A 27,965-nucleotide genomic window follows, 5' to 3' on the forward strand; every position below is an offset into this window, starting at 1 on the left:
AGCCTTGTTTTTTTAAGCGCAAACTTTGTAATAGCATTTTGGCGAAAGTGATGTTTAGACAGTTCTCTCGCTCTTATAATTGACCGGCAAAACCTTGGTTACAGAGTAGGACAAAGTTTATGTGGAGTTCGTATCTCTGACACAGAGGCTAATTTATCTTAAAGAATATACCAGCAGTTTTACAGGAATAGTTTCTTTGGAGTGCATCTTGATTCTCTAATATGATTTATTGGGTAATGTATGGAAAATGATTCGTACAAAACTTTAAGATATTCTTCAGAGTTAGCCCTCGACTTCGAACGACTAGCTTTATCTTTTAAGAACTAAACTTCTGGACAAGCAAATTATTGTCCAATGTCAATGCCATGTTTAGCTTCTTGCCAATAGTTGGAAACACATGTGAGCATCTGGCTTTGAGCTTATTTTAGGGGTTGCTCTTTTCTTTAAAAAGTTGAAACGGATATTGAACGTATTGAGACAAGATTTCGCATTTTGAGAAGAGTGACGGTAACCACGAATATGTCATAAGGGGGCCAGACAGTCTAGAACATATTTCTAGATATTATATAGTGTTACGGTAAAACTATATCATATATTAAAACCAGACTGAGTTCGTCATTTAAGTCTCAGAATGGCAGGATACTTGCTTAAGGGAAAAAAGAAGACATCAAAATTAGAATAGATATATCCCTTAATTTCATACTTTGGTTCTTGAAACTGAGGGGACTTTATAAATGACAATACATCGATAATGCTATTGGAGAGAACCAGCTTCAGGCTGTCTCAAACCATTGAAATTTTAATTTTAATTTTAATTAAAAGATTCTGGGGGTGCCGAGCGGAACCCGAGCGAAGCGAGGGCAACGGGGTCTGGGGCGGAGCCCCAGCCGCCGGAGGCAGATCCACCCGGGGAGTTGAGATCCACACCGGCGCTGCTGCCACCTGACCAGGTAAAATTCGGTACGTGCTCGTAGAAAGGATGCATGTCGGTGATGTGGTGGGGTGACCCTTCAGGGGCGGTAAGTCGGTCAGTTCTATTTACCGTTCTGGAAATCTTGCATAGACCAGAGGTACCCCGGGAAGATGCCCGAGCTAGGTAGTGATGGATGTACGTGCTAGTGGCAGGAAGATCCTGATACGTCCCCGCAGGCTGTGGCTCGTCATGTATAGTCCATTTCAAATAGTCCGCAAGTTATTCCGACATCAACGTGAAGAATTTGAGACCATATGGCTGAGACTGGAGATTTTTAAGAAAGAATAATGGCCAGTTTGTACTTCTTGATCTTTCACATGTAAAGTAATAATTTGAAGCGTTAAAATATTGCTTCAGTGGGACCAGAACACCCGGATGCTATTGCTAATATTACTTGGTGGGTGGCCCATTTTTTGATCAGTCTAGTCTGGGATTTTCCCACACTTTTCCCCTTTCTTTATTTTCTTTTGCTATACATGTATAATTAGTGCTGACAACAAACTTTCGTTTAAATTTAAATTGCATCTGACATTTTCATCTATGCTAGATTCGTGGTTAATAGCGACCGCTCCCCGTTGAGATCGCTTAGAATCTGCAGGTGGTAGGAGATTTTGTGACGATATGCTCATGGGTTCAACAGATTCATCTACCCCGCACTACTAGTTAGAGGATCAATTAACTCCTTGTTCCAGACAATTGTTTCTCATCACGTTCGGTCGATGAATCGTATATCTGGTAATTGTTGCATTTCGTCGGGGCTATAGACTACTTTCGAAGCTAGGATGCATACTGCATCGCGGAAAGAAGGCACTTTCTTTTGCAGGTAGCTGCAGCAGGTCATGCAGCGAGATACGATACCTTAGAAACCAGAGTTTTGAATTGTAGGTTAATCATGACCAGTACAGTATAGATCACCAGATCTAATTTGCAATCTAACGTTGAAAAATGGGGTTTTTCTGGAGACAGGTCCAGCGTGATATCTTACAGGAGAGGGTGTGGGACATTTGCCGGATATTGCACCACGGTTAGATTAGGTCAAGCGGATAATTGCCGGATCAATAAATCCAAAACCCCCACTCGAAATATTGCATTTTTATACACACAAATGAAATGACAAAACGAAAATATCAACAGAACAACAGACCCTTTGATAAAGGGAAAGGTTTAAGGTTCATAAAGAAATATAAGCTTCTGTGCCTTTGCTGGATACCGGCAAAAAAAAAAATTAGGCGTTCGAGTGTACAGAGTAGAGCCCAGACCCCCACAAAGGAGGGGCATGCATATTTTTCCAGTACAGGGGCGCACACCCCACATCGCAATTTTGACATGCGTCTGGAGTGCATATTAGGAAGGATTGGCGTATCACAGTTCGGGGAAATGTATTTTTGACCCCCTAACCATTTGCATACGGAGATATCCCAGTAGTAGAGAAGAGATGCATATGCAAATCGGGGACCTTTCGCTACAACTTGTGATCCCGTTATGCATGTACTGCAGGGGGATGACCAGTTTTGAGCATTACCCCTCCATGCTTCTGTACGCGGGTAACCCCAGTTGTTAGTTGATTTGGACCTGGTTCTGGTCTTGAATTCCGGCTCATGGTGGGGTTTCATTTGGGGGATTATTTTGGGATCTTGATTGAGTTCTTTCCAGGTTTTTCAATTATATAGCGGAAGTTTTAGGTTTTTAAAAGTACTTTTAGATACTCAATGAGATTCAATAGGTATGAAGGGACACCTGATTCTCGTAGCTATATAGAGAATGTCTCAACTAAAGACCTTATCGGAAGACAGACCCTTGATTGTTTCGCTTCGCCCATATGATCCGGTCATAAGAAGCAAATAAAACAGAAAGCAAGCACATATTGTTGACTGCCCCACTCCGCCCGTCAACGGCGTTTCTTTCCATTTCCTTACTAGTGAAATGCCAGTTGCGAGATGCAGCGACCAATTTTTGTTTTTTTTTAAGCGTTTACATAAATGAAGGTGATCGACTAAAAAGTACCCCGCATCACCTTTTACGGACGCATACTGTGGTTCATCATCTCCAGGTGCCGTTCACCATGCAACACAAAAGTCCATGACCAACGTCCGAAAAATATAAAAGGGGACTGAAATTCCCCAGATTTATTCCATATCAGATCACCAGACAATCAAAGAATTTTTTATTCACCGAAAATTCTTTTCGAATAACTTGGACATCTTCATTAATAATGTCTGCTAAGGAAGATCAAACCGCAGTTCACTCTGAGCCCGTCGAGCTCGACCACGGTCCTACTCTACTTGATGTTGCTCCCAAGCTTGAGAAGCCTTGGTTCATGTACCCAAGACTTCTTCAACTTAACTTTCTTCTTTTAGGAAGTTTATTAGCTCAAGTTACATGTGGTTATGATGGATCCAGTTTAAACGGTCTTCAATCGGTCTCTTCTTGGAATAAGTTCTTTAATAACCCAGCTGGTTCCAAGTTGGGAACTATCGTTAATGGTATGACTATTGGTAGTTTGATCATGACTCCTTTCGTTACTTATATTGTTGATTACCTTGGACGTCGTTGGTCCAACATCATTGGTTGTTTCATTATTGTTATTGGTGCTCTTATTCAAGGTTTGGCTAAGAATGTTGGTATGTTCATGGGTGGTAGAATCCTTCTTGGTGTTGGTGGTATTATTTCTCTTACTGCTTGTCCTCCTCTTATTACCGAGTGTGGTTTCCCCTCTCAAAGACCAGTTCTTACTGCTCTTCTCATGCCCTCTTGGCCCTTTGGTGCCTTGATTGCCGCTTTGGTCACCTGGGCTCCTTACATGTCTATGCAAAACAACAACTGGGCTTGGAGAATTCCTTCTTTGATCCAGTTGGCTCTTCCTTGTGTCCAAATCGTTCTTGCTTTTTTCGGTCCTGAGAGTCCTCGTTATTTGATTTCTATTGGTCGTGAATCTGAAGCCAGAGACTTCTTCATCAAGTACCACGCTTTTGGCGATGCCACTCACCCTATTGTCGAGTACGAGATGGCTGAGATCACTGCTGCTATCGAGGAAGAGAAATTGAACAAGGTCGGTTCTTGGTTGACTTGGTTCAGTTCCAGATCTTTCATCCACATCTTCTGTTTGTGTATCATCGTCCCCTCTTTCCAACAATTGGCCGGTAACTCTGTCATTTCGGTAAGTATTTTTTTACCTCCTCCACATGTGCTTGGGGGCACATACCTTCCCCCCACTCTGCACAGATATGCATACTGTACTGCAATGCTTGCCCCGCTTGATCTGTTTAACCGGATCAATTATCGTGATCTTTATTTTTTTTTCGAATGATGTTTACTAACAAATTTCCTAGTACTATCTTGCCAAGGTTTTGGATGGTGCTGGTATCACCGACCCTGTTTCCCAACTTAAGATTAACTTGGGTCTTTCTGCCTGGACTCTTATCTGTTCCATTGCCGGATCTATTTTGGTTGGTCAGTTCCGTCGTAGACGTCTGTTCTTGACCGGTTATGCATGCATGTTCGTCGTTTACATCTGTTTCACTGGTGTTTCTGGCGCCAATGTTAACCAAGACTTCAAGAACGTTCCCCTGCGTAACTCAATTGTGTTCTTCATTTTCTTGTACAACATGGTCTACCAAATCTGTTCTCCCATTGCTTTCACTTATACTATGGAGATCTGTCCTTTCTCTCTTAGAAGTAAGGGTTCTTTCTTGTACCAATTCTCCGGTGCTATTGTTGGTTTCTTGTAAGTATCTGTCACTGCAGCAAGTCTATGATAGCAGGAATAGGGGATTGTGCAGCAGCAGTATGTGTGTTGCGGGCGGAAAGCTTCTCCGATGTCGCTCCTGCCCGATTACTCATGCAATCTCTTGTCTCTCTCTATTCTTTACTATTCTCATCATGGCTTCACTGTCTGTTCTGTATGATTTCGAAGTCCAATACTAACTATTTCCAGCAACAACTACGTCAACCCTATTGCCCTTCAAAACATCGCTTGGAAGTACTACATTGTAAGTTTTCAGTCTAAAACATGGGGTTCTGGGGGATCTCGAGCACCCATTGTCTATCATCTGAATGCAGTAGTTTACCCTATTGCATCAAAGTGCCGTAGCTCGTCCCCCATATTACCTAAATCAACACTACAATCCCCCAACCATTTACTAACAGATTCCAGGTCTACATTGTCGCTCTTGCTGCCGAGTTCACTACCGTCTGGTTCTTCTTCCCCGAGACCTCTGGTTACGACTTGGAGTCTATCTCCGGTGCTGTCTTCGGTGAGAAGACTGGTCAAGCCGCTATCAACAAGTTCCAACACAAGTTGGAGGAGAAGGGAGGTGTTGAACATAGCGAATTTGCTGTTTAGTTATTTCTTATAGTTTGCGTTATTGAATATATTTGATTCCTGTTAATAATTTAACGAGTAGGGGGATGCCTCCGGCGGCTGGGGCGCCGCCCCAGACCCCGTTGTGCTCGCTTCGCGAGCTTGAAAACTTTGTTCATTGGTTTATAGCTTTTTTTTTATAACTCTTTTTTATTTGAAATATCTGCTTCAAATCACGAAGGACCTGGTAAAAGCGGTTTCGATGCACATGAAAACGGGGTTGAAAAATGGGCGACGGTAGTGCACGGCGTAGTATATATATTAAGATTCCAAGATACGGCATTTGCAAAGCAATTTGATATAAATTCGTGACAGAATGGGATATGGAACTTTACGTTATTTATTTTATTTTTAGATCATATATTAGTATATAATAAATAAATAAATAATAATAATAATAATAATAATAATAATAATAATAATAGTAATATATAATAATAATATATAATAATAATATATAATAATACATAATAAATTAATCACGATGTATACAGCGACCAAGCCGTGCACTGCACAAATGCAAAAACAGCTGCTGCATAGAAAATTACTGGCCAACCAAATTGTTGATTGAAAAGCCTTGCAGTGGTAAACCGAGACGCAGTTAGAGGTCCTTGAAAACTTGGAGGTTCGTCTCGAATAACGAAATAAATATACAAAATGGGTAGCTTTTTAAGACCACAGGTGGCTCTCGCTATCCGAAGACCATTAGCCAATAGCAATGTTCGTCTGTTATCGACCAGCCGGATAGCTTTTCAAGAGGCCAAGACCTCTGCTGTTACCGAAGCTGAGAAGACTGAGGAGGTTCAAGAATTCGAAACTATCAGTGGAGCTCCAGCCGATTTGACCACCAATAGAATTGTCAGAATTTTCCAAGAAAGTAAAGCGGCAACTCAGAGTGGTACCTGGGGTACTGGCGTTTGGAGAATTGACTGGGATATTGTCCCACGCGCCAACAGATGGGAGAACGACTTGATGGGTTGGGCTTCCAGTGGTGATTATATGTATGTATTAGAGGATGTGGAAGAGAGTGGGGAGTGAAGACATGTAGGGAGTTTAGATTTTGATTTCCAGGTTGAAAGAGGTAAAGAGTATGTTCGCGATCGTATCGAGATAATCCAACAAGAATTGAGTTACGAGAAGATTAAAAATCGATATGGAATCCAAATGGAATCGAATTGAAGAAGTTTGGGCTGGAATTTTCTGAATTCAACTGAAGGTTTTGAGAATATTTCATATACAACTGGCATTTGATAAGATTTCGAACTCAGTTTTGGAAAGTATATCTTTGGCATACGCCAAGAACTCAGATACAATACCAGTCGAAAGCTATTTCAAGTAACAGGAGAGTGAAAGAGCCAACAAAGCAACAACTATAATTTCGGCAAAAGAGTATAATTATCTTATGTCCGCTCACTTTAGTCTATCGCGTCCTATTTTCTGGATCTACTTAGATCAATCTACTGATATCATTATTGGTATCCTCCAATTACTTTATTGTGGAACCTCGCTCTTGTCATGTGGTTATAATTCTCGAGAAACTGTCAAGCTCTTGCACTCACTGTCATTCTAAACTCCTGATTCATGATTCATGATTCCTGGTTCATGGTTCAATTTATCTGATAACATACCCACTGCACTGCAATATTTCTTATACTAACTTTTCACAGGCAAGCCACCCAAATGAAGTTCAGAACCAAGGACGACGCCATCAGATTTGCTCTTAACCAGGGCTGGAACACAGTGGTCCACGAGACCAACAAGAGAGACTTCAAGGTCAAGGTATACGCCGACAACTTTTTCCACAGCTCCGGCAAGCTCAAGCATATTCGTACTAAATAAGTAGCCAGTCTTCTTACCTGTACGATCTATTTACATTATATTATAATAAGACCATTTTTTTGTCCGTAAAGTTACATGGCACTGTTCTCTGTCAGCTGAGACTCATCTCCAACCCATCAAGACCCATTATCCCAGCCGAAGTTCGAATATTTTAGTCTTGCGGGACTCAACACGCCCGACTCGAGCGAAGCGAGAGGAGCAGCGGGGTCTGGGGCGCAGCCCCAGCCGCCGGAGGCATCCTAGTCCAACTATTTTATTTATATTTTGGATCAGATCATAAATATATCATACTGGAGAAGCGATGGTGCGGCTCTTGCGGAGGAGAAGCGGGGCTGAAAGTCGCGATGCCAGTGCAGTATATCGATGCAAGATATTGTTGAAACCGGAGGGGTGAATAATTGGCATCATACATTTTTCGGCCATAGATTTCGTTTTCCTGCTTGTTTTGGACGGTACCTGCAAGCCTGCCGAGAGACTGGTTGTAAGTAGAGAGGACCTTTAAAATGGGTATTGTTTTGAAGTTGGAAGTTGTAGGTTTGGAGTCAGATCAGATTTGCGGCTGGAGGAGTGAATGTGGAGCGAGACCCAAACTTGCGAGTTGCAACTTTCGTCAGTTTTACAGAACCTGCTTTTATTGGTTTGGAAAGAGGTACTATCATTTGCTGAAGAGCTGGTAGTTGAGATTCTTTTAGCTAGTAAAGTGGCAGAAAGAGTGAATGCTGTTGGATGATATTTTTTTGATTTCGACATGTTTATTCAGCTGAGTACAGTTGATAGTATCGTTGATGCTAACTAAAGGTTTGTAGAGTTTAACAAAGTCGCATCAAGGAAAATGAACGGCCATAGCAAGTCATCTATGGCGGTGTTTTTCCCTGATCGCGTGGTGCGGGACCGAGAACGGGACCGAGAGCGTGACCGCCATGGTTACGACCGGGCGGGCAGCTCTAATCGCGATGGAATAAACCGTAGCCATGAAGATAGGCTGAATGGTGAGTCTGTGTCCGATTATGATAGACATGGATCCCGTTCGAGAGATATAGACAGTCGTGACACACGTTCGAGCAGAGATAGCAGAGATAGTGGATGGCACCACCATAGTTCTAGTAGTAGAAACTCAGCAAGTGAGCGAGATTATAGACGAGATCATGATCTTGACTACAGAACTGAATACAGTAGTAGTCGAAGAGGATATGATGAGATCAGTGAACGAGAGAGATCAAGTGACTGGGGTCGCAGCAGCGACCGAACCCGAGATCGCGATTACAGAAGTAGTGACAGATATCCTAGCCACCAATCTCGTGAACATGGATCAAGGCATGAAAGAGATGGAGAAAGAGACAGAGACCGGGACCGGGACAGAGAGAGGGATAGGGACAGAGACAGGGACAGAGATAGGGAGAGAGACAGGGAGAGAGAAAGAGATAGAGGTAGAGACAGAGAGAGAGACGGGGACAGAGACAGAGAGAGAGACAGAGATAGACACAGAGCGAGGGACAAAGACTCATCGCCTTTTTCAACTCGAAGCTATGACTCTCACCCTGATTCAGCGCATTCTCATCATAGGGATTACCGAGGTCGGGACAGAGACTATGATCGGGGTTGGGATCGTGACAACAGTCGTACACATAGTCGGGTTCAGAGTCCGCATGGTCACAGCAACAATTCTCACTCGACTAGATCAACTTCTGCTACTCCTAGCAAAGCTGTAAAAAGTTCAATCGTATCGAAATCAACTGTCCCCTCTTCTAGCATCTCTAGCACTAGCATACCAAGTAATGATTCATCAACAAAACGGCATTCAGAAAATGGCTCTGTTGAAGTAAATGGCAAGATGCATGAAGAGCACAAAGTCGAAAAAGCATACAGTACATATTTAGCATCATCATCCGGTTCTTCTAGCGTGTCATCTACAACAACTAGCATTGTATCATCTTCACCTGCTACCAGTCCTGACACGGTCATTAGTGTATCCCCTCTGCAGGGCGACAAGCCAGGCATCACATCTATTAATGATACTACATCTACGGTTGCTACTGAAAGACCTCCACCACCACCAAAATCACCGCCAGTTTCGAACCTCAATGGTCCTTCTCGTCAACCTCCTCCACCACCTCCCCCGTCTATTGCTGGTATGAAAGGAGCTTCGCATTCTTTACCGCCCCAACCAGCTACTGGCGCACCAGGATTAACACTTAACTCAGTCAGAGAACACACACCACAACCACTCCCTGCCTGCTTAATTCCAAAAGAAAAAGACCCCCAAGCTGTTTTCAGCAAACGAAAAGAATTCAGAATTGTATATGATCCCGAGCTCAGTAAAGACAAATCAAAAGGTAAACAACCAATTTACAAGTACCGGTCCAAGGACGAATCAGACGAAAAAGAACGAAAACCTGTTAATGACCCTCGAAAGCGTGAAAAGTACCATAAATATGCATCAGTTGGTAAGCGCTCTCCTTTTAACAGTCTGCCAGTTCCCAGGTTTATATATGACGAGAACTGGCTTGGTAAGCCACCAGCCACTCGGATTCTTGTTTCTGGTTTGTCCACTCTTACTTCTAAATCATCCGTAGCTGCGGAATTCAAGATCTTTGGTGAGATTGAGTCTTGCGAATTGATCTTAAATCCTGACACGGCAGCATCTTTGGGGTTGTGTCACTTGCGATTCAAGGGCTCTCTTGACAAAGCGCATAAAATAGCTGAGCGCGCTATTTCAGAGTCTAAGAAAACAAAAATAGATTTCCGCCAGATCAAGGTTGATTTTGATGATAACGGCTCTAAAGCACAGGAAATTGTCGACAAAGTCATTGCTGAGCAGAGGAAAAAGGCCGACGAAGCTGCTAAACAAGCTGCCAAGGCCGCTGCAATCGCAGCTAAAGAGGCTCAGGCTGCGAAAGCTAAGCTCAAGCTGCAAAAGCCGTCTAGCAGGGTATCCACCCCACAGCCAGCATCAACTGCGTCTTCAAGTACACCAACAGCGCCACCTGCATTGGTTGCTGGTGCCCCATTGTCTTCATTTCCATTAATAAAACCAGCTATTATGAAAATCATAGACCGAAGGCCGTACATTATGATTTGTCATGAATTCTTACCGACAGATGATGTTTATCCGTCAGATATCAAGCGAGTTCTTCGCAATTACGACTGGGTTCGTGTGTTGTGTGATGATAATGGGTTCTATATAATTTTCGAGAACGCGAAAGAAGCTCGTCTGTGTCATAATGAAATGGATGGCAAGAAATTGTTTGAATTCAAATTGGCAATGGATTTATATTTAGAAGGTTTTGCCCCCAGAGTCAAAGGTGCAAGTGCTTTATCATCTTTCAGAAGTGACAAGGGCTGGTCTAAGAAGGCTGCTGAGAAGAAACCACGAGATCCTATCAAGGATGCCACTGAAAGGGTTATCAAAGATCTTCGTGACCTGCTTTGGAAAGATGTCAAGGAACGAATAGTCGCGCCAAAAATCTTTGAATCGCTTGATCCTAGCAGATTCGGTCATATCAAGCGTGAAGTTGCCGCCAAACCCACTCCGAACTCGGTGGCTCCGTCATTCACGAATGGTGCTGCTGCTGATAGCAATGAAGCCTTTTCAGTTGTGGAGAGAATATCTTTTAATAAGCTTCCTACACTTCCAAGATTCAAGAAAAAGACAGTTGCTGTTGGTGACGATTCAGCCAAAGTTGCAATGAAAAAATTCAGAAAAGATGCTAGACCTATGAACCATCGGTTGAATTTTGATGAGTCTGATGACGAGAAAGACAGTGAAGTTTCGACTAGGAAACCATCTCCCATTGCAGAGTCAATAACACCTAGTGTTGAACCTGAACCAGTGCCCAAGAAGAAGAAATCTAAATTAATAAAGAAGAGAGATTTCGACTTTGAGAGCTCTGGTGAAGATGATGAGACTGGAAATGAACAGACATTTGCTGTGAAGCTTCTGGACGAAACTATCCCTCCTCCTGAGAAGAAGGTGAAAGTCTCAAGAAAGAAGGCTGTTAAAGCTATACCTTCACCTGTTAAGAAGAAGGGACGACCAAAGAAGGCAGATGAGGAAGAGCTCGTTGATGAAGACACTGGAACGAAGCCTGCTGAGGAGTTGGTTGCTGAATACGAAGAAAAGACTATGGATCAAGGCATTTCTGATTCGGAAATCAACATACCCCATATTGTAGACGCCAAGAGCGGTGTTGACTGGAGTCCCACGGAGACTCCCGGACCATTGACGGTTTGCGGCAAGGAAGATCTAACTGAAGAGGTTGAGTTGCCTGAATTCAAATCTTTTATAAAAGATGATGAGGACTACGGATTACTTCAAGAAGTTCTACGCGATACTGAACCTGATCCATCAATTGGAAATGCCCAGTACTGGGCATGGAAAAATCTCCAGATCAAGAAAATTGAATACGAGAGCAGGCAAAAGCTGGATACAGTTTCTGGTACACCGCCAGATATGTTGGTTGGAAAATGGGATGCGAATTCTAATGACAGCCGTAGAAGTATTGGCTATTATGAAATCCCCGAGACTGATAAATTCGAATACCTCGAGCACAGACGTAAAATCTCGAAGCCAATTGATACATTACAGCGATATGATCGAGATACATCTCTGGCTGGTGCTGGTGGATCGTCTCGTATGAATCGTGTAAATAACAGACGACTGGCGGCTGATATCACTATTCAAAAGCAAATGCTCAGCAGTGAGACGGATATTCTCAATTTCAATCAACTCAAAAAGCGAAAGAAGCCCGTTAAGTTTGCTCGGTCTGCCATCCACAATTGGGGATTGTATGCAGTGGAGCCTATTGCTGCTAATGAGATGATTATCGAATATGTGGGTGAAGTCATTCGTCAGCAATTGGCTGATTTGCGAGAACGAAATTATATTCAATCGGGAATTGGATCTAGTTATTTATTCCGTATCGACGAAACTACAGTGGTTGATGCTACTAAAAAGGGTGGTATTGCAAGAGTAAGTAGACTCTTTTCTTCAAACTTTTCTCATTGGAATCTTTACTAACAGATTAGTTTATAAATCACTGTTGCACCCCCAGTTGTACAGCAAAAATTATAAAAGTAGAAGGGCAAAAAAGAATTGTCATTTATGCATTGCGTGATATAGCAGCTGGTAAGTTTAGCGATTTGGAGGTATAAAGGCGAGATTCTAACTATTTTAAAGACGAAGAATTGACTTATGACTATAAATTTGAAAGAGAAGTTAATGGCGAAGAGCGAATCCCTTGTTTATGTGGCTCAGCTGGCTGCAAAGGGTTCCTCAATTAATGTGTATATTTATATATGATAATGGTATGACTTTATATATATAAACGGGAAATGACGAGTCACTCTCTGAAACGCGGGTTGACCACCAAATCGCGAGTGTCACGTGAGAACTTGATGTACTAGTTAATTAATAATTGCCATGGAAAACTTGAAGAACCAAAGCTAATAGAAAGAATATAATAATTTGTTTTATAGTAGAAAAATGTGAATATTCTTCTCGGTCTGGACTTCAATAATCTTCCTGAACAATTTATTTTCAAGTGTGATTTGGTATTCACCACTTCAGCTATATCCGCTCTAGCGGCTTCAAGATCATTTGTCAACAATAACTGTGAACCTTGATTCCACCCGGCTGTTAGGCAGTCATGCTATCTAGGTTATTTGGGAATAGTCGATCAAATCCCAAGTTTCCGAAGTACCAAGCTGGTGTCTTGACCTTTCGGAGGAGCATTTCTTGTTCTTTTACGAGCCATGCTCGGCGACAACTTTTAACTCTCTCGGAATTTGACACCGAGAGTAAGAAGAACATCAAAAATGTGGCACCCCTGAATTTAGAATCTTTAAAACAGGAGCTAGGTTTTGATCCCAAAACCAAGGCTGTTAGTAAACCAAAGGCGAAGGCTGGTGATATGATCACGTATATTTATTCGGTAATGCAACAATATCCAGAAGCTGTCATTCTCACAAGGGTGGGTTCATTCTATGAGCTTTATTTTCATCAGGCTATTGAACTCGGACCAGTTCTAAACTTAAGAATCGGTCGAAAAAACCAACTTTCGCCTATAAATGGCGAATCATTTGTTCCTATGGCTGGATTCCCTTTCTACCAATTGCAGACATATTTAAAAATGATGGTGGGAGATTTGAAGAAAACCGTAGTCTTACTGGATCAAGTTCCCACTGAAGTTGCTGCTGGTTCAACTGAAGCAGACAAAAGACCAGTTACACGAATCATTACAGCTGGTACTCTCGTGAGTGAATCGTTCTTAAACTCTTCGGAGAACAGCTTTATTGCTGCCATTCATTTTTCGAATTCTCATTTGGAATCTATTGAAACAGCTCCAGCCAATTCTCCTGTAGGAGTGGCATGGCTTGATATCTCAGTAGGCAGTTTTTATTATCAACTGACTACGGTGTCGGAATTGATGAATGAAATCGTTCGTATTAACCCTAAAGAAGTTTTATTGGACTCTGCTGCCAAAAAACTCAATGTCGTTGGTGGGGACTGGGCCCCTCAACTAAGTGAATTATCCAACTTCATGATCACATACAAGAAATTCCCTTCATCGACTAGTTTTGTGGACTATATGTCTCGGTTTAATCAACCTCCAGCAGAAGTGCTATACTCAGTCAAAGATGCAGATGAGAAGAGTATAAGTGCAATGTGTGTATTACTTAAATACATGACAGAGAATCTGCCTGGGTCAATCATCAAACTGAAAACCCCAGAGCACCAAACTACATCAGAATACATGAAAATCGATAGCACGACAAGAAAGAGTTTAGAGTTATTTGAGTCCACTCAGAATAGTGAATCAGTTCGGGGGACATTGTACAACGTCATTGATCGAACGGTAACCCAATCAGGAGCAAGGCTCTTACGATCGTGGCTTTCTTCTCCATTACTATCAGTTGAGAAAATAAAGACAAGACAAGATTATGTCGAATACTTTCTGGAGCGTCCTACGCTCACTGCCAGATTGATACACAGCATTGAAAAGCTAGATGATTGCCAAAGAACTGTTCAAAAATTAGGAATGCAAAAATTTGACGTAATGGACTTGGTAGCTGTATCTAGGTCCATCTCAACGATAGCAGATATACACCGGCTAGTGACTGGGGAGATTAAGGCAGCCGAAAAGGATACGTCAATTTCGATTTTGAAAGAATGGTACCATATTCTGGATAAAAGACTGCCTGCCCTTCAGAAATTGAGTAAAAGCATAGACAAAAGTATAAATATCGAAGTTCTTGAAGCCGATTCCAACGACGAAGGTTTGGTGGAGGGAGAGCCAGGCTATGGCGCAATATCACCAGAGCTATTGGAGTTACAACGTGGCCGGAAAGCCAAGCGCGAGGCTGCGGAATTCAGATCAATTCTCAAGCCCACGGCAAGTAAAAAACTTGAGAAACTGGATTTGATGCAGGGAGAGTACTTATCAGAGATGGAACAGTTAGACCAAAAGTTTAAAACTCTACATGACAACTTAAAAGTCTCACTGAAATGGGCTCCCCAGTATGGTTACCATGTTCACATCTCAGGAACTGAATCTAAATTAGGATCTATTTCGAACTTAATGATTGATGGCCATCGAATCAAACCTACAAAAAAAACAATCGTCATTCAAAATGAAGAGTGGATCCAATTGGGCCTAAAGAAAGATTACATTCAAAGTAAAAGGGAAGCAGAGGAGCAGACTATTTTGAATAAACTGCGAGAATCGGCTCTTCTTTTAGCAGATTCACTGCGTGAATGCTGCGTTGCTATAGATGAGATGGATGTGACGAGCTCGTTCTCGATTTTAGCTCGAGAGCGATCGCTTGTGAGGCCTACTATAACAGATGATGATGCATTGTGTATCACCAGTGGACGTCATATGACGGTGGAAGCTGGATTATACTCAACAGGATCTCAGTTTGTGGCAAACGACTGTGACTTGGGAGGAAAAGAAAATCCCGTATGGATGATCACGGGTCCCAACATGGGTGGAAAAAGTACATTCATTCGTCAAGTGGCTCTTATTACTGTTCTTGCTCAAATTGGATGCTACGTCCCAGCATCATCAGCAACAATAGGAATTGTTGACAGGCTCTTTTGTAGAATTGGAGCTGGGGATGATCTTTATAGAGGAAGGAGTACGTTCATGGTAGAGATGTTAGAAACAGGCAACATTCTGAAACACGCCACGAGTAGATCATTGGCTATTTTGGATGAAGTTGGAAGAGGAACTAGCGGTCGTGATGGATTGGCAGTTTCTTATGCCACAATTGCACATTTACTTGACGTAAGCAAGTGCCGTTGTCTCTATGCTACTCATTTTGGCATCGAGCTTGCCGATTTGTTAGCGAAAAACAGCAAGGGTCATAATATCAGCTTCTACCGCACTTCAATTAGGTCTGATTTTGAGGAACAATTTGCTAATGCGAAGAACGGTATGGATTTCTTGTTTGATCACAAGTTGGAAAAAGGCATTTCGCAGAACTCTCACGGTCTAAGGATTGCGGCATTGGCTGGCTTTCCGGCATCCGCTCTGGCCGTTGCAAACTCAGTATGGGATGGTCTTGGTAATCCTAATAATCAATAAATAAATACGTACGTATACTATGTAGAATACTACTTTTGCATCTTGAAATAAATAATGATTACTCTAGACGGACTGGTTTTCAGGCCATGTTAGAGTTATGGTACATAAGGTTCGTCGTATCCATAGGGAAGACCACTCGTGTTTCCTGATGGGCGATTCTGATTGTCCGAAGGACGTGGTCTCTGTTGTCCCTGCTGTCCTTGCTGTGCTTGATATTGATTAGAAAGGTGCGACATCATAGGGGGCATCATTGGTACATTGGTCATATTTGGCATGCCTGGCATGTTTGGCATACCTGGCATACTTGGCATACCTGGCATTCCTGGCATACCTGGCAAACCTGGCATACCTGGCATTCCTGGTAGTGGTGGCGGAACAGGGAATCCGTAATTGAACTGATGCGGAGCATACTGGTTGGGTAGCCATGGCATAGGTGGAAAATATTGTTGTGACGGTGCTTGAGGATATGGGGGCATGTGTCCAGGATATGAATTTCCATGACTAGAGTTCTGATGTGGTGGATTTCTACGATTCTGCCAATTATGCTGAGTATTATTTGGCTTGAAATCTCTTGACCGGTGGCCAGATTCTCCGCTATGATTCTTTGGAGAAGGAGGTGCATTTTCATCACGCTCCTTCGCTTTATGCTGTCTCTTTCTCTTCTTTTTATTTTGCTGTTTGCTTTCTTGCTCCTTCTCGTCATCGGAGAAATCTCGCTCACGTTCCGAAACTTCTTCGTCATGCCAATTACTTGCATCTGAACCCTTTACAGCCCGTACGGTTTCAGTCAGGACAAATGATGAGGCAGGAACAACATAGTAAACCTTTTGACCTTTTCTTGGCAAGAGTGACTTTACCTCTTCTTCAGAATTGAACTTTACCGAATACACAGGTGCTTGTACACGTCCAAAAGTTTCGAACAAAACTCCCAGAAGTTGTCGATCTTCAAAGCAAAATATCGAATCGTCGCCAAGGATACGAAACTCTCCGGACATCGCTGCTTTGATGATTGCTGTTTTTTCTACCACCTGTGTCAGTTCACCAACATACTGGATAGGCATGTCAGCAGTCAGATGAAAATCAGTCGGGACTGTGGGTGCTGGTACGTCCAATATCTCATTCTTCGTTTTTAAAGGGCCACTCTGATCATTATCTTCCTCATCGCTGAGATCAATATTAGCATCCTTCTTTTGTTTTGAGGCGTTGTCATTATCGTCATCCGAGTCAGATTCGGAATCTGAGCCTGAAGATGAGCTGGATTGGCTTTCCGAGTCTTCTTCCGACTCCGATTGTTCATCCATTTCCGAGGCTGTATCAGAATCAGCTGATTTAAGCTCTGAGCTTAGACTATCGGCTGTTTTGCTTTCCTGCTCCTCGTCAGAAGAGAATGCCAAGTCTTCTCCTGCCAATGCACGGTCAAGGAAATCGGTAGTTTTGGTCGAGTCCACAGTTTCCACTGGAACAGGGTCTACATTGCTAGCCACAGGTAATGCAAGATCAACACTTGGGGTTGACTCTGGCTGAGTTTTATCTTCTTCCACTGTTGGGGGTACAGTATCCAAGTTTTCTGTATTATCTGATACTGGAGGCACTTGCGCTTTTAAAAGTCCATTATTTTCAGCTATTAAATTAGTGCTTGCATCAATTTGTTGTTCAGTTGTGGACATTCCCTTGTCAGATTGTTCAGAAAGCTGTACATCAGTAGATTCCGTTGGAAGCACTTCGGAGAAAACAGAATTAGGACCGGAAATAATATTTGCCTTGTTCTTGTCACAGCTGACCGTTTCTGTCATTTTTTCGCTCGACGAATGAATCTAAATCACTGAGCACTGGAAGATGGAACGGTGTTATGGTTTTAGGTGCCAGGGTTCAAATAATTTTTCGAATGGAGATCCAGACTTGCATATATGTGATTTTCCCTAAAAGGAAACGTTAACTGACGATCCAACGTATTGTCACTGTCAGCACAATGAATTCAATTTGTATTTACAAGTCACATTTACTAATAATATACTTCTAAATATAAGACAAACCAAATTTGAATTTGTGAAGCTTGGCACCTTGAGACATTTGGCTATACCAATTTAGCTTTGCTATTGAGAGTGAGCTTACAAAAGTCGTCGATGGAAATCCATTTCCGACTCATTTCTTTGCTTCGAAAACCAGCCGGGGGTCGGTTAAAACCCTCTATAATGGTATCAAATAGTAGCTTGACGGAATGGCAATATTCAAGCAGATTCTTTTTTAACATTTTATTGTATCCTCTAAAAGGATATTAGACTTCATATATTAATAGGTAGACAGATGATCTTCTTTCTGAAACAATTATTCGACAATGGTTGCTTACGTTGTTCAGAAGCAATGGCGTTACAAACTAACAATTTAAGTATATATATAGCCAGATAATGAAAACATGAACGTATGTGACTAGATAAAACAATAGGATAGAAACAATTCTTATCGACAAAGTATGAAATTTTTAAGCCCATTAGCGGTGGCCTTCCTGGCTGCTACTCCATGTTTAGGAGAGCAGTTCTCGACTTCACTCTCTCCATATGCTCAATCTGTTTTGAACCGACTGGGACAAGACGCTAAGATCAGTTCCTTGGTTAAAGTCTATTATACTGCTACTGGCCTTGAGGCCAGCGCAATATACACTCAGGTTCTTAAACAAGCTAACAAAGTTGTTCCTGGAGCTGCAGATATTATCGGAGAAAACCCCACTGCTACTCTTCAACCTCAAGTCAACCAAGGTAAGTGAAAACTGGCCAGCTATGTGCTTTGTCCGCGAAGAAAACTAACGATGATCTCCTTAGATAATGTCCAGCAAGGTAATAATGCTCAGCAGCCTCCTACATACCATATCGTTCAGGCAAGTAATGACAACAATCATCTCAACTCCGAGCATGATGACCAATATCAACAACACGATAGACAACCTCAAGGATATCAAGTAGCTCAGGGTCAACAGGATCAGCAGTCTCAGGAAAACAACCACCAGCGTCAAAACAGCCAAGGACAATATAATGCACAATATCAGTCAAATCAGAACAATCAACAGGGTCAGAATGGGCAGGTACAGCATCTGCCACAAGCTCAAGCTATTGATGTCAATGAAAAGGTTTACGTCACGGAAAACTTGGGCTCTCTATCTACATCTACTTCTGACGACCAACAATCTAGTCAGACAGATTCCCAGCACCCTATTCAAACTGGTGGTCAACCATCACAACAAGGTCAACAATCACAAGGCAATCAGGGTCAGCAGTCAGGACAGCAAACTAACCAACAATTTGGTCAGTCTCAAGCAGGACCGTCTATGGATCCTCAAATGGCAGCAGCTGTCAGTAAACTGGAAGTGGATCCAGTTATTGTATCCCTCATCAATGAGTATAATACAGTTGATGCTGCCGCTGCTAGTTCCATCTACACTGAAGTTTTGTCTCGTGCTAATCATGTTGTCAGTGGAGCTGCTACTTTGATCCAGCAAGCTGCAGTATACACCGGAAGTGCATCCGATAACTCGTCTCCATCATCTACTGATTCTTCAGGCGATAGTATGCAAACCAATCAAAATGGCCAATTGCAACAGGGAATACAAGGCCAACCTACTCAGATCCAACAACAACAGGGCCAGCAGGGTCAACAAACTCAGCAATCTCAGCAAGGTCAACAAGACCAACAGACACAGCAAGCCCAGCAGACAGAACAGGGTGGGCAGACACAAACAAAACAGACTGATCAGAGCCAGCCGCAAACACAGCAGGGCCAACAGACTCAACAGGGTCAGCAAACTCAACAAAGCCAGCAAACTGATCAGAGTCAGCAAACTCAGCAGGGTCACCAGACACAACAGGGTCAACAGACAGATCAGAATCAGACTCAACAAGGTCACCAAACACAACAGAGTCAACAAACTCAGCAAGGACACCAAACTCAGCCGGGCCATCAGACACAACAAGGATCACAAACCCAGGGAAGTGACTCTATCCCAGGCTCTGACATGGCCAGTTCTATGCTTATGCCCGCAACTGAAACACAAGTAAGTAACTTTCTCAGCTTTAGGACAAAAATTGCTAACAAAAAACAGTCAGGATCAGGTGGCAACGATGCCGCTGGCACCAGCGTCGGTGAGAACTCTACGGGAGTATCAGGATACTCTCCAAGTGATGCAGCCGCTGCTAGTAATGGTAACTTGAGACCCCCCTTCGCTCTCTTTTCTTTCTCTTTCTCAGCGTTATTTACTATGATTCTCTTCGTTGTTCTGTTCTAAACTATTGTTAGGTTCGACTCCAATTAAGGACTAGATTAGATTTTATTTTTATTTTCTCCCAAGAGAATATCAATAAATACTGATCATTGTTTCACCAATTCTTTCTTGTGTATAAGGATATAAAATGAAATCAAATACGTAACACGTACTTTTAGCTGCTATGGTCGTCATAACTCCAGTAATAAAAGGACTATGTGCTTCACTGAGCACTTTTGGAGATATCTCGGTCCATGTTGGCAGCATCAATATAAGTTTTCTCGTACTCATCGCTGCTTTTGGCAGATTCCGCTTTATTGAAATACTGCAATGCAGTTACAACTTGCGAAGCACATGAATCTGCACTGACCCTCCCGACTCCAGTACCTAATCCCGGCAATAAAACACGATTAATTTTAGTCTCTGAAACGACATTATTCTGTTTAATGGAGCAAATAATATTCCACATACAATCGAAAATAACTCGCGATCCTGGCGGAATTACAGTAGGTAGGGCCATAGTAGGGGTATGTATCAATTGTGGAATGGAATTTTTCAATTGACCAGCTGCTTCCATAGTCTTTGGAAAAGATTTGAGAGCATCACTCATGTTCACCACTAATGCGTGAGATACTGGGTTATATCCGCCCATCTTTTCCAGTAAAACGTCCTGAAGACATAATGTGATGTCGTTGGCGGTGATGGAGATATTACCGCCCGAAACCTCACCACTATAATAGGACGATATAGCAGCATCAAATCCCCCATTTAAAAACCCATATGAGTTTCCTGGAGATATAATAGCATCAATTGAGTTCTCCCTTATAACTTGTGCAAGGTCTTTGTCTGAGCTATATGGCAAGATATCTATAGTGAGCTGATTAGTGCCCCTATTTACCTGAGGTAAGAGAGATCTCAGGCTATCTGCCACTTTTCCTGATCTATCATATACCAGAAATTTTACCAGAACACCACTAGCTGAGGCCATTTTCAAAAATTTGAATAATTAGAAGGATGGTCCCAAAAAACCACTTATTTATTTTGTTTCAAAATGTGGGGTACTTAATGCGCGATAACTTTCCGACCAGCTATGAACTTGGCAGCTTTGACGCCGTTCAAATAGTCTACTAAATGTCTTTTGTGAAACCATATCTGTTCATATAAGCATCTTTGTCAAAGACGAGGAAGTAGGACGATTGAAATTCTTCTGTCAAGCCCAGATTCCTATCGGAACTTAACCATCTGCATTGCATCATAACTGCCGGAAACGGAAAATGAACAATAGCGTATGTAATTTAAAAGTTGCACACAACTGATGCACGATACTTTAATATAGAACCGGATATCGGTAAACCATTTTGCTGCCACGAGATTCCTCTAATAATTCCAATTGTAGAGCCGTTAGTAATCTATTTCCTAATCTTCTAGTGAATATACCAAAGTTACTTCCCTTGCTGTCGCATATAGCAATCGTATATAGCTTACATACGAAGCCCTCAATCCATTATAAAAACCTCACTTGAAAAAAAAAATAAAGAGCTTCCTACTAAGCCTTAAATAATGATTATTGAACATTTAAAACCTTAACTACTAAGGAATTGGACTTAGAGATTTTAAAATAAATAATAATCGTAATATATGTGACATTTTTCAACGTTTTCGGTTAGCCTGCTGATTGTCCATTTACTTTTTGCTTATCATGCAGGCGGGGATCGCCCTTTGTATTCTTTGTGCGCAAACTTATCGAGGCGGATAATTGACGATTAGATTTTCCGATGATTTGAAGCTTCTCAAATCTCTTGTTATTTGGATTCATAAGGTGAAAGCTCTAGCATTGGTTAATTCGTAAAGGGGGGGGCCCATAGTGGATTATTTGTTTCAGTCACTCGAGATTTGGCAGTGTCCGTTTCCACCAGATTATTCCGACAGAACCGGCATTTCTATGTCGTATACGCCATCCAGCTTATTTCATGACACTTGGTAGAATGATAATGCACTGGGCTTCCATTGGGGCGTTAGCTGTACAAATCCTTGGAACAGCAACTGCTGCAGTTACCAACCCCTCGCCGAAATATGTCAACTTTGACATCAAAGGCTCAAAATACTACCCCGGCGAAGTGAACTCCAATCCTCTGATTTCCAGGGAATACGGGCTATTTTCACGGTCTGTGATAAATGAAAGTGTCGGTACTGCTCTCATGAACGATTTTTCATCGTACCTAGTGTCGGTATCGATTGGAACCCCTCCGCAAACCTTCGTGGCTGCAATTGACACAGGATCCTCCGACTTATGGGTTAGTTCATCCAATAACCCGTATTGTGCAGTGAACTCGACTGAAATAAGACAGGGTCTACTCAATTGTAGCAATAGCATCTTCGACCAAAACAGTTCTTCTACATTCCAAGTGAACAATTCTGACTTTCTCGTTAACTATGCAGACTATACCTTTGCTCAGGGTCTTTGGGGATCCGATGTTTTGGACCTTGGAGGCGCAGTACTTCAGAATTCTACGTTTGCAGTGGCTCAAGAAGCCAACACAACAAGTACATTTGGCATTGGTTTCCCGGCTATAGAGGGAACCGAAGGTAACGACACATCATCCAATACCTACCAAAACATTCCAATGATCCTCAAAAGCCAAGGATTCATAGAGAGCGTAGCTTATTCCCTTTGGCTTAATGACCTTAGATCCAAGACGGGACAGCTTTTGTTTGGAGCTATTGATACTGCCAAATTTCATGGACCACTATACACTGTTCCTTTAGTGTCATCAATTCTAAGCATACAACACCCCTCTAGTATGACAGTTGTTCTTAGTGGCTTGTCCTTGACAGGGTCGAATGGGGACAACTCTTCGGTAACTTCAGGGTCCATACTGGCATTGCTAGACTCAGGTACAACTTATACCTACCTTCCGAGTAATATATTTGACTCAATTTCCTTCAGTCTCAATGCACAATTGAACAATGAGCTAGGAATTTACCTTGTTCCGTGCTCTGTTCGAGATGGTCAAAGTGCGCTTGTATATAGCTTCAGTGGAGCAAACATCACTTCCAATTTATCCGATATTCTTGAAGAAGCCACCGACGGGAGCAACAATGTAATAACAGATTCAAGTAATAACCCACTTTGCGTCCTACCAATTCTTCCATCGGATGATATGACAATTTTAGGAGATTCGTTTTTGAGGAGCGCATATGTTGTATACGATTTGGAGAACTTTGAGATTTCGATCGCCAACACCAATTTCAACGCAAGTTCTAGCAGCATAGAGACTATTAACTCAGCAGTTCCAGGTGCGATTAAAGCACCAAATTATAATTCTACTGAAGTTGCGACTTCAGTTCAGGCTCTTACTGCCACGGCGTCCTTCTCAGGGGTGAAACTTATCACAGCCACTCGTGAGTATTTAGTAGAGATCTGATATTTTCTCTGTTATTTGGCTCCTAACATATCATTTTAGCTACTTCATCTCAAGCTAGCTCTTCCACAGCTGCATCTACTACGACGGGGCATGCCAAATCAGCAGCGTCAAGTCTCAGGGGTAAGTTATTGTATGCGAAAAAACGACTGACGTTTGATTCTAACCGCCGCAGGCGAATATTACATTATTTCATATGCATGTGTTATTAGCATTTTTCTGTTTATAATATAGTCTTTTAATATATAGGGAAGAAATATATAGACATCATATTCTAAGAAAAATTGCTAAAAATCGCTTAGAATACTCATCATTTAAGACCCTAAACCTGGAAATAATTTTGAGTCATGTGCCAATACAGCGTTCGTATTTCAATAAACCAGCGACATGGCGCAATGGAAGCGCGCAGGGCTCATAACCCTGAGGTTCCAGGATCGAAACCTGGTGTCGCTAGACTTTTTTGTGGCTCAGTGAAAAAACCATGAACCAAATCTTTTTTCTATAATTCCTTTTCTTTTTGAAGACTAGACAGACATTCACTTCTACATGTAGATGTATATTTATTCATATAATCATATCGACATTACATAATCATTAAATTAAATCCTAATACAAAATAAAATAAAAATAGAGTTTATAAATAAGTTAATTTCCTGCACCAGACAGGAACTTTGATGGGTTCGACTTGAGGGTCCGCTGCCAGTTAGTCAGGCTGAGAATGCTGCTTTTACGATGAATTTTCAGTCGTTCCTTCGAGGACGACACCGTAACAGTAGATAACATTGGCGCCAAAGACAGTCGATCTTGGGCATCACTGGTTGACTCAGAATCTGAAGTGCTGCTATTACTAAGAGCAACATCATCTCCACCATAAAACGATTCTCTACAAATACCCAACTCAAGAGCTTTGTTTCTTATAGCTTCTGTTTCCCTGAACTTTGCGACAATTGGGTCATGATCTAATCTTCCCTCTGCATCTTGAATATCGTTGACTTTCAGATTGAAGACAGTGGCCATAGAATCGACTGTCATTCTGAACCACTGTCGCTGGATTTCGATATACTTTGCAAAGCAACATTCTACCATTCTATCAGTCAATCTGAACAAGTCAGGTAGACCGTCTTTCAGACTGTTATGATACTTGAAAAACAGGTCCGCTCTTTGGCGATCTAAAGCCGAGAAAGAATGGTGCTCTCCCGTACTAGTGGGACTAACAACATATGGAAGGTCACTCTTAGAAGCAACATATTTTGCATAAAATACATGGAATCTAAGACGATCTGCTGCCAATAGTTCGGTTCTTTCATACATTGCCCACACCTTCTCCAGCGGAACCAAGACTTCTTTTTCAATCTTGCGGGACAACTTTGCTGTAGATAATTGAGTTGAAGATGTGGAAGTAAATGGTGTCGAGAACAGAGCATAGTGCTTGTATCTACGCATCTTGCTTGAATCTTCCTCATCGATTCCAATTGCCATGCTCCAAGTTAACCAAGCTTTGGCCAGTGCAGAATTGCTATTAAATTGATGCTGAATGTCCGCTGAGTTAGTGGCAATAGATTGAATCAAAGACCGAATATTTCTCCTCTTCTGATAGAAATTAGACAGCAATTGCTGCAAACCGACGTCAGCAGTGGGTGTGGTCTTTAGCTGACGTAAATTAGCTGATTCTTCTTCAAATTCTTTTTGCCGCAATGCCTTTTTTGATAGTGATACCTCAGTATCGTCAGACTTATCTGAGTTGATATGATCAGCACATTTTCGCATCTGCTCAGCAGCCATTTCCAAGCTAGCATAATCGGGGTGTCCTTCATTAGTGGCTTTAAGTAAAGAGTCCATAAGCAAAGGATACTTCAACAATCTTTGAACCGGCTTGATCAGTAACGAGTCAAGAGTCCACGCAGTGGTTATTGTCTTTGATGCATCAAAACATTCAGTTAACCATGCGTCTAGATTTGGACATGCCATAGAACGAAGTCTATAGAAAGTATCCATTTGCCACTTATTGGCATCACAGTAAGTTTGGAAAGCTCCCTCAATCAAAGGAATAAAGTCCAGCACAGCTGAACCGATTCTGGTCTCGACATCAGAGAGTGATTTGTCATTTAGTTGGACCTTTGAATCAAAAACATAAGGGTTTATCGTGTCTTTTAGAGTGATGACAAATTGCCGAGAAAGCAAAAGAACTTGGTCAACATTGGAGAATAGGCGTGTGATATCAGCCTTACAAATGTAACCAAAATATTGCTCGGAGCGTAACTTTCGACTGTAAATGTCAACGAGCACGCCCATGTCTGTAGCAAAAACTTCCTCTGTGTCAACGAGCTCTCGAATAAGATTGAATTTTCTTCTCAATCGGGCCTGATCTTCATCAGAGCTGGGAATTAGCTTTTCCGTAGGAGTCACTTGTTCGTGGATAGACGCAGTACCTATACAAGTTAGTAATGGACTCTATGTCCAATTCATTGATATACTTACTCCTTAATCTGTTCACATAATTGGATCCCGGTAGAGAGTCGGATCGAGAAGCGACCACAATCGGCGATAGTTTCAAACTGGCTGATCGTCTATTCATCTTACGATCGAAAACAGATTCACTTATCAAATCACTGACAATACTCGAAGTTGATGATAATGTCGACTGCACTCGGTCGCTGGCATCAAGTCCAGTTGACTCCCGCAGTAGCGAGTCAGACGAAACCGAAGTCCTGGGTGTTTCGAACGATTTATTAACAGGAACTTCGGACGGAAAACTTTCAGGAGATAGGGGCGCAGCTGGATGAGTTGATCTAGGCGATAGTCCGATAGCGACTTCAGAAGTGGCGTCTAGAAACTCATCATCTACACTTGCAACTGTTGGGCTCTTGGGGTACTGACCAGAATCGGGAACCGATGCTATACTTGAGTCCTTACTTGACTTCTCTTTAATAGTATCTGGTGTCGAGGCCGTTTTATGTATATTGAGAGGCAGAGTACTGCATTCGAAATCAGTTACGGCAGCCTGATAAGCAAGTTCATTCTCAGCGAGGAATTCTGGTGATTTGGGAGGTGTAACTGCAATGTGTGGTGTTTCAGACACAAATATGTTTGTATCATCTGCTCTTGCTCTCTCGGAAAGGACATAGTTGGAGTCTGAGGTAGCATTAACATCAGCTGGAGACACATCAGACGAAATCGAAAAGGGTCGAATAGGTGGGGATAGCTTTATTGTGTCGTCGTTATCATCATTTTTTATAGTCGGAAGTGATTTACCAGATTTGCTGGATTTTGGTGACGAACCGGGTGATTTTAGACTCGATGTTCGGTTAGAGCTTGAATTGCTTCCGCTAGATTTGTGCTTCTTAATGGTGAATCTATCTTTTGGTAATGGTGCCGGTGGCTTATTTTCATCGATACTTAGCTTTCGTGTTGACACTTTGGGAAGCTTCTCTTCATTCTTACCAATTGGGGAGCCGAGCTTGGCCTTTATACTTGATTTCCGCTCCGGACTGATGTACACAATTTGTTCTTTCTCATCTTGTTCTACTGTCGAATCTTTGGTGGCCAAATTTTCTTGTAAATTATTCATACTATCGTCCATCACCTTTTCCAGATCAGTATTCACATTTTGAGCAGTGTCTCCTTCAGAGACATCCACTGGCTTGGTGGGTGCCGAGACAATTGTGAGTTGTGGGGATGAAGTCGTAAGTTCAGGTGTCCTCGAGACAAGTGTCTCTTGAGGAGAAGCTGTGATATCAAGCTTACTTGTAGAAGTCTTGCTTGGTAGAGGAGGAAGGTCTTTCTGTAGATCACGACCTCTCTCAGCAGTAGATCCGAATAAGGAGGCTTTTCGATGTGATATCTTGGCCCCAACTACTGGAGGGGTCCGTGGTCGCTCAAATGCGGAGCCAGATGGGATTCTTGGGGAAAGCGATTTTCCAACTGGGGCTGCAGCGGCCTCATCAGTCAAAAAGCTATAACGAGAAGCGTCTAAAGTTCCAACCTGAGGCATAGCGATGGGAAGTAGGGGGTTCAAACGGACAACTCTGGGCACGCGTCTTTCTGGAATATGACGAACTACGGGATTGACAGTGATGACAGGTTTGGCTGGAAAAAGTTCTTCATTCAATGGCCTATTAGACCGACGTCTTGAATTGAACTCACGATTTACCTTCTGCTCAGCTGATATTAGACGTCCACCAGGACGGGATCGATTAGCATTCAGACCAAGTTTACTATGGCGCTTCGAAGACACAGAATATATCGACTGACGACGGCTTCCTGCTCGTGAAGAAGACCGAGATGGTGGTTTTGTAGTTAATAATATCGACGAATTGGACGATTTTCGTTCTAAAGAACCCAGGTAGAATACAGATTGATCAGTTGAGCTTAATGAGCTTCCATACTTTTTCTCACTAGGTAGCGGAGGTAATGGCAAATTGAGGTCCCTTTTTCTTATTCGTTTTCTAGCGGTGTTGCTACGTTGAAGTGAGTTGTCAAGCTCTGCTGTGAAAGATAGTTTGTTAACAGAAACACCATTACTCCTGCCGTCATCTTT

General features: G+C 42.2%; 8 protein-coding genes and 1 non-coding gene across 9 annotated transcripts; 6 read left to right on the top strand and 3 right to left on the bottom strand.

The window, feature by feature from the left end:
- Positions 1-3,185: 3,185 nt before the first annotated feature.
- Positions 3,186-4,280, top strand: HXT11 (hexose transporter HXT11; the record flags this gene model as incomplete). The annotated part of the gene is made up of 1 exon (XM_018882556.1): positions 3,186-4,280. One exon carries the CDS (start codon positions 3,186-3,188, stop codon positions 4,278-4,280), a length of 1,095 nt encoding a protein of 364 aa, XP_018734833.1.
- Positions 4,281-5,990: 1,710 nt separating this feature from the next.
- AWJ20_607 (uncharacterized protein) lies at positions 5,991-7,172 on the top strand (the record flags this gene model as incomplete). The annotated part of the gene is made up of 2 exons (XM_018882557.1): positions 5,991-6,218; positions 7,086-7,172. 2 exons carry the CDS (start codon positions 5,991-5,993, stop codon positions 7,170-7,172), a joined length of 315 nt encoding a protein of 104 aa, XP_018734834.1.
- Positions 7,173-8,004: 832 nt separating this feature from the next.
- SET1 (histone methyltransferase SET1) lies at positions 8,005-12,189 on the top strand (the record flags this gene model as incomplete). The annotated part of the gene is made up of 1 exon (XM_018882558.1): positions 8,005-12,189. The coding sequence occupies one exon, from the start codon at positions 8,005-8,007 to the stop codon at positions 12,187-12,189; it is 4,185 nt and encodes a 1,394-aa protein (XP_018734835.1).
- A 1,111-nt stretch (positions 12,190-13,300) lies between these two features.
- MSH1 (mismatch repair ATPase MSH1) lies at positions 13,301-15,757 on the top strand (the record flags this gene model as incomplete). The annotated part of the gene is made up of 1 exon (XM_018882559.1): positions 13,301-15,757. The coding sequence occupies one exon, from the start codon at positions 13,301-13,303 to the stop codon at positions 15,755-15,757; it is 2,457 nt and encodes an 818-aa protein (XP_018734836.1).
- Positions 15,758-15,852: 95 nt separating this feature from the next.
- Positions 15,853-17,550, bottom strand: NAF1 (Naf1p; the record flags this gene model as incomplete). Its single annotated transcript, XM_018882561.1, has 1 exon — positions 15,853-17,550. The coding sequence occupies one exon, from the start codon at positions 17,548-17,550 to the stop codon at positions 15,853-15,855; it is 1,698 nt and encodes a 565-aa protein (XP_018734837.1).
- A 2,679-nt stretch (positions 17,551-20,229) lies between these two features.
- Positions 20,230-20,994, bottom strand: AWJ20_611 (uncharacterized protein; the record flags this gene model as incomplete). Its single annotated transcript, XM_018882562.1, has 1 exon — positions 20,230-20,994. The coding sequence occupies one exon, from the start codon at positions 20,992-20,994 to the stop codon at positions 20,230-20,232; it is 765 nt and encodes a 254-aa protein (XP_018734838.1).
- A 982-nt stretch (positions 20,995-21,976) lies between these two features.
- YPS3 (Yps3p) lies at positions 21,977-23,431 on the top strand (the record flags this gene model as incomplete). The annotated part of the gene is made up of 1 exon (XM_018882563.1): positions 21,977-23,431. The coding sequence occupies one exon, from the start codon at positions 21,977-21,979 to the stop codon at positions 23,429-23,431; it is 1,455 nt and encodes a 484-aa protein (XP_018734839.1).
- A 378-nt stretch (positions 23,432-23,809) lies between these two features.
- AWJ20_613 lies at positions 23,810-23,881 on the top strand (the record flags this gene model as incomplete). Its single annotated transcript has 1 exon — positions 23,810-23,881. It is a non-coding gene; the product is annotated as a tRNA-Met (tRNA).
- Positions 23,882-24,073: 192 nt separating this feature from the next.
- Positions 24,074-25,423, bottom strand: AWJ20_614 (uncharacterized protein; the record flags this gene model as incomplete). Its single annotated transcript, XM_018882564.1, has 1 exon — positions 24,074-25,423. The coding sequence occupies one exon, from the start codon at positions 25,421-25,423 to the stop codon at positions 24,074-24,076; it is 1,350 nt and encodes a 449-aa protein (XP_018734840.1).
- Between the last annotated feature and the right edge of the window lie 2,542 nt (positions 25,424-27,965).

This window comes from Sugiyamaella lignohabitans, chromosome A (genome assembly GCF_001640025.1).
Source record: "Sugiyamaella lignohabitans strain CBS 10342 chromosome A, complete sequence".
NCBI lineage: Eukaryota > Fungi > Ascomycota > Dipodascomycetes > Dipodascales > Trichomonascaceae > Sugiyamaella > Sugiyamaella lignohabitans.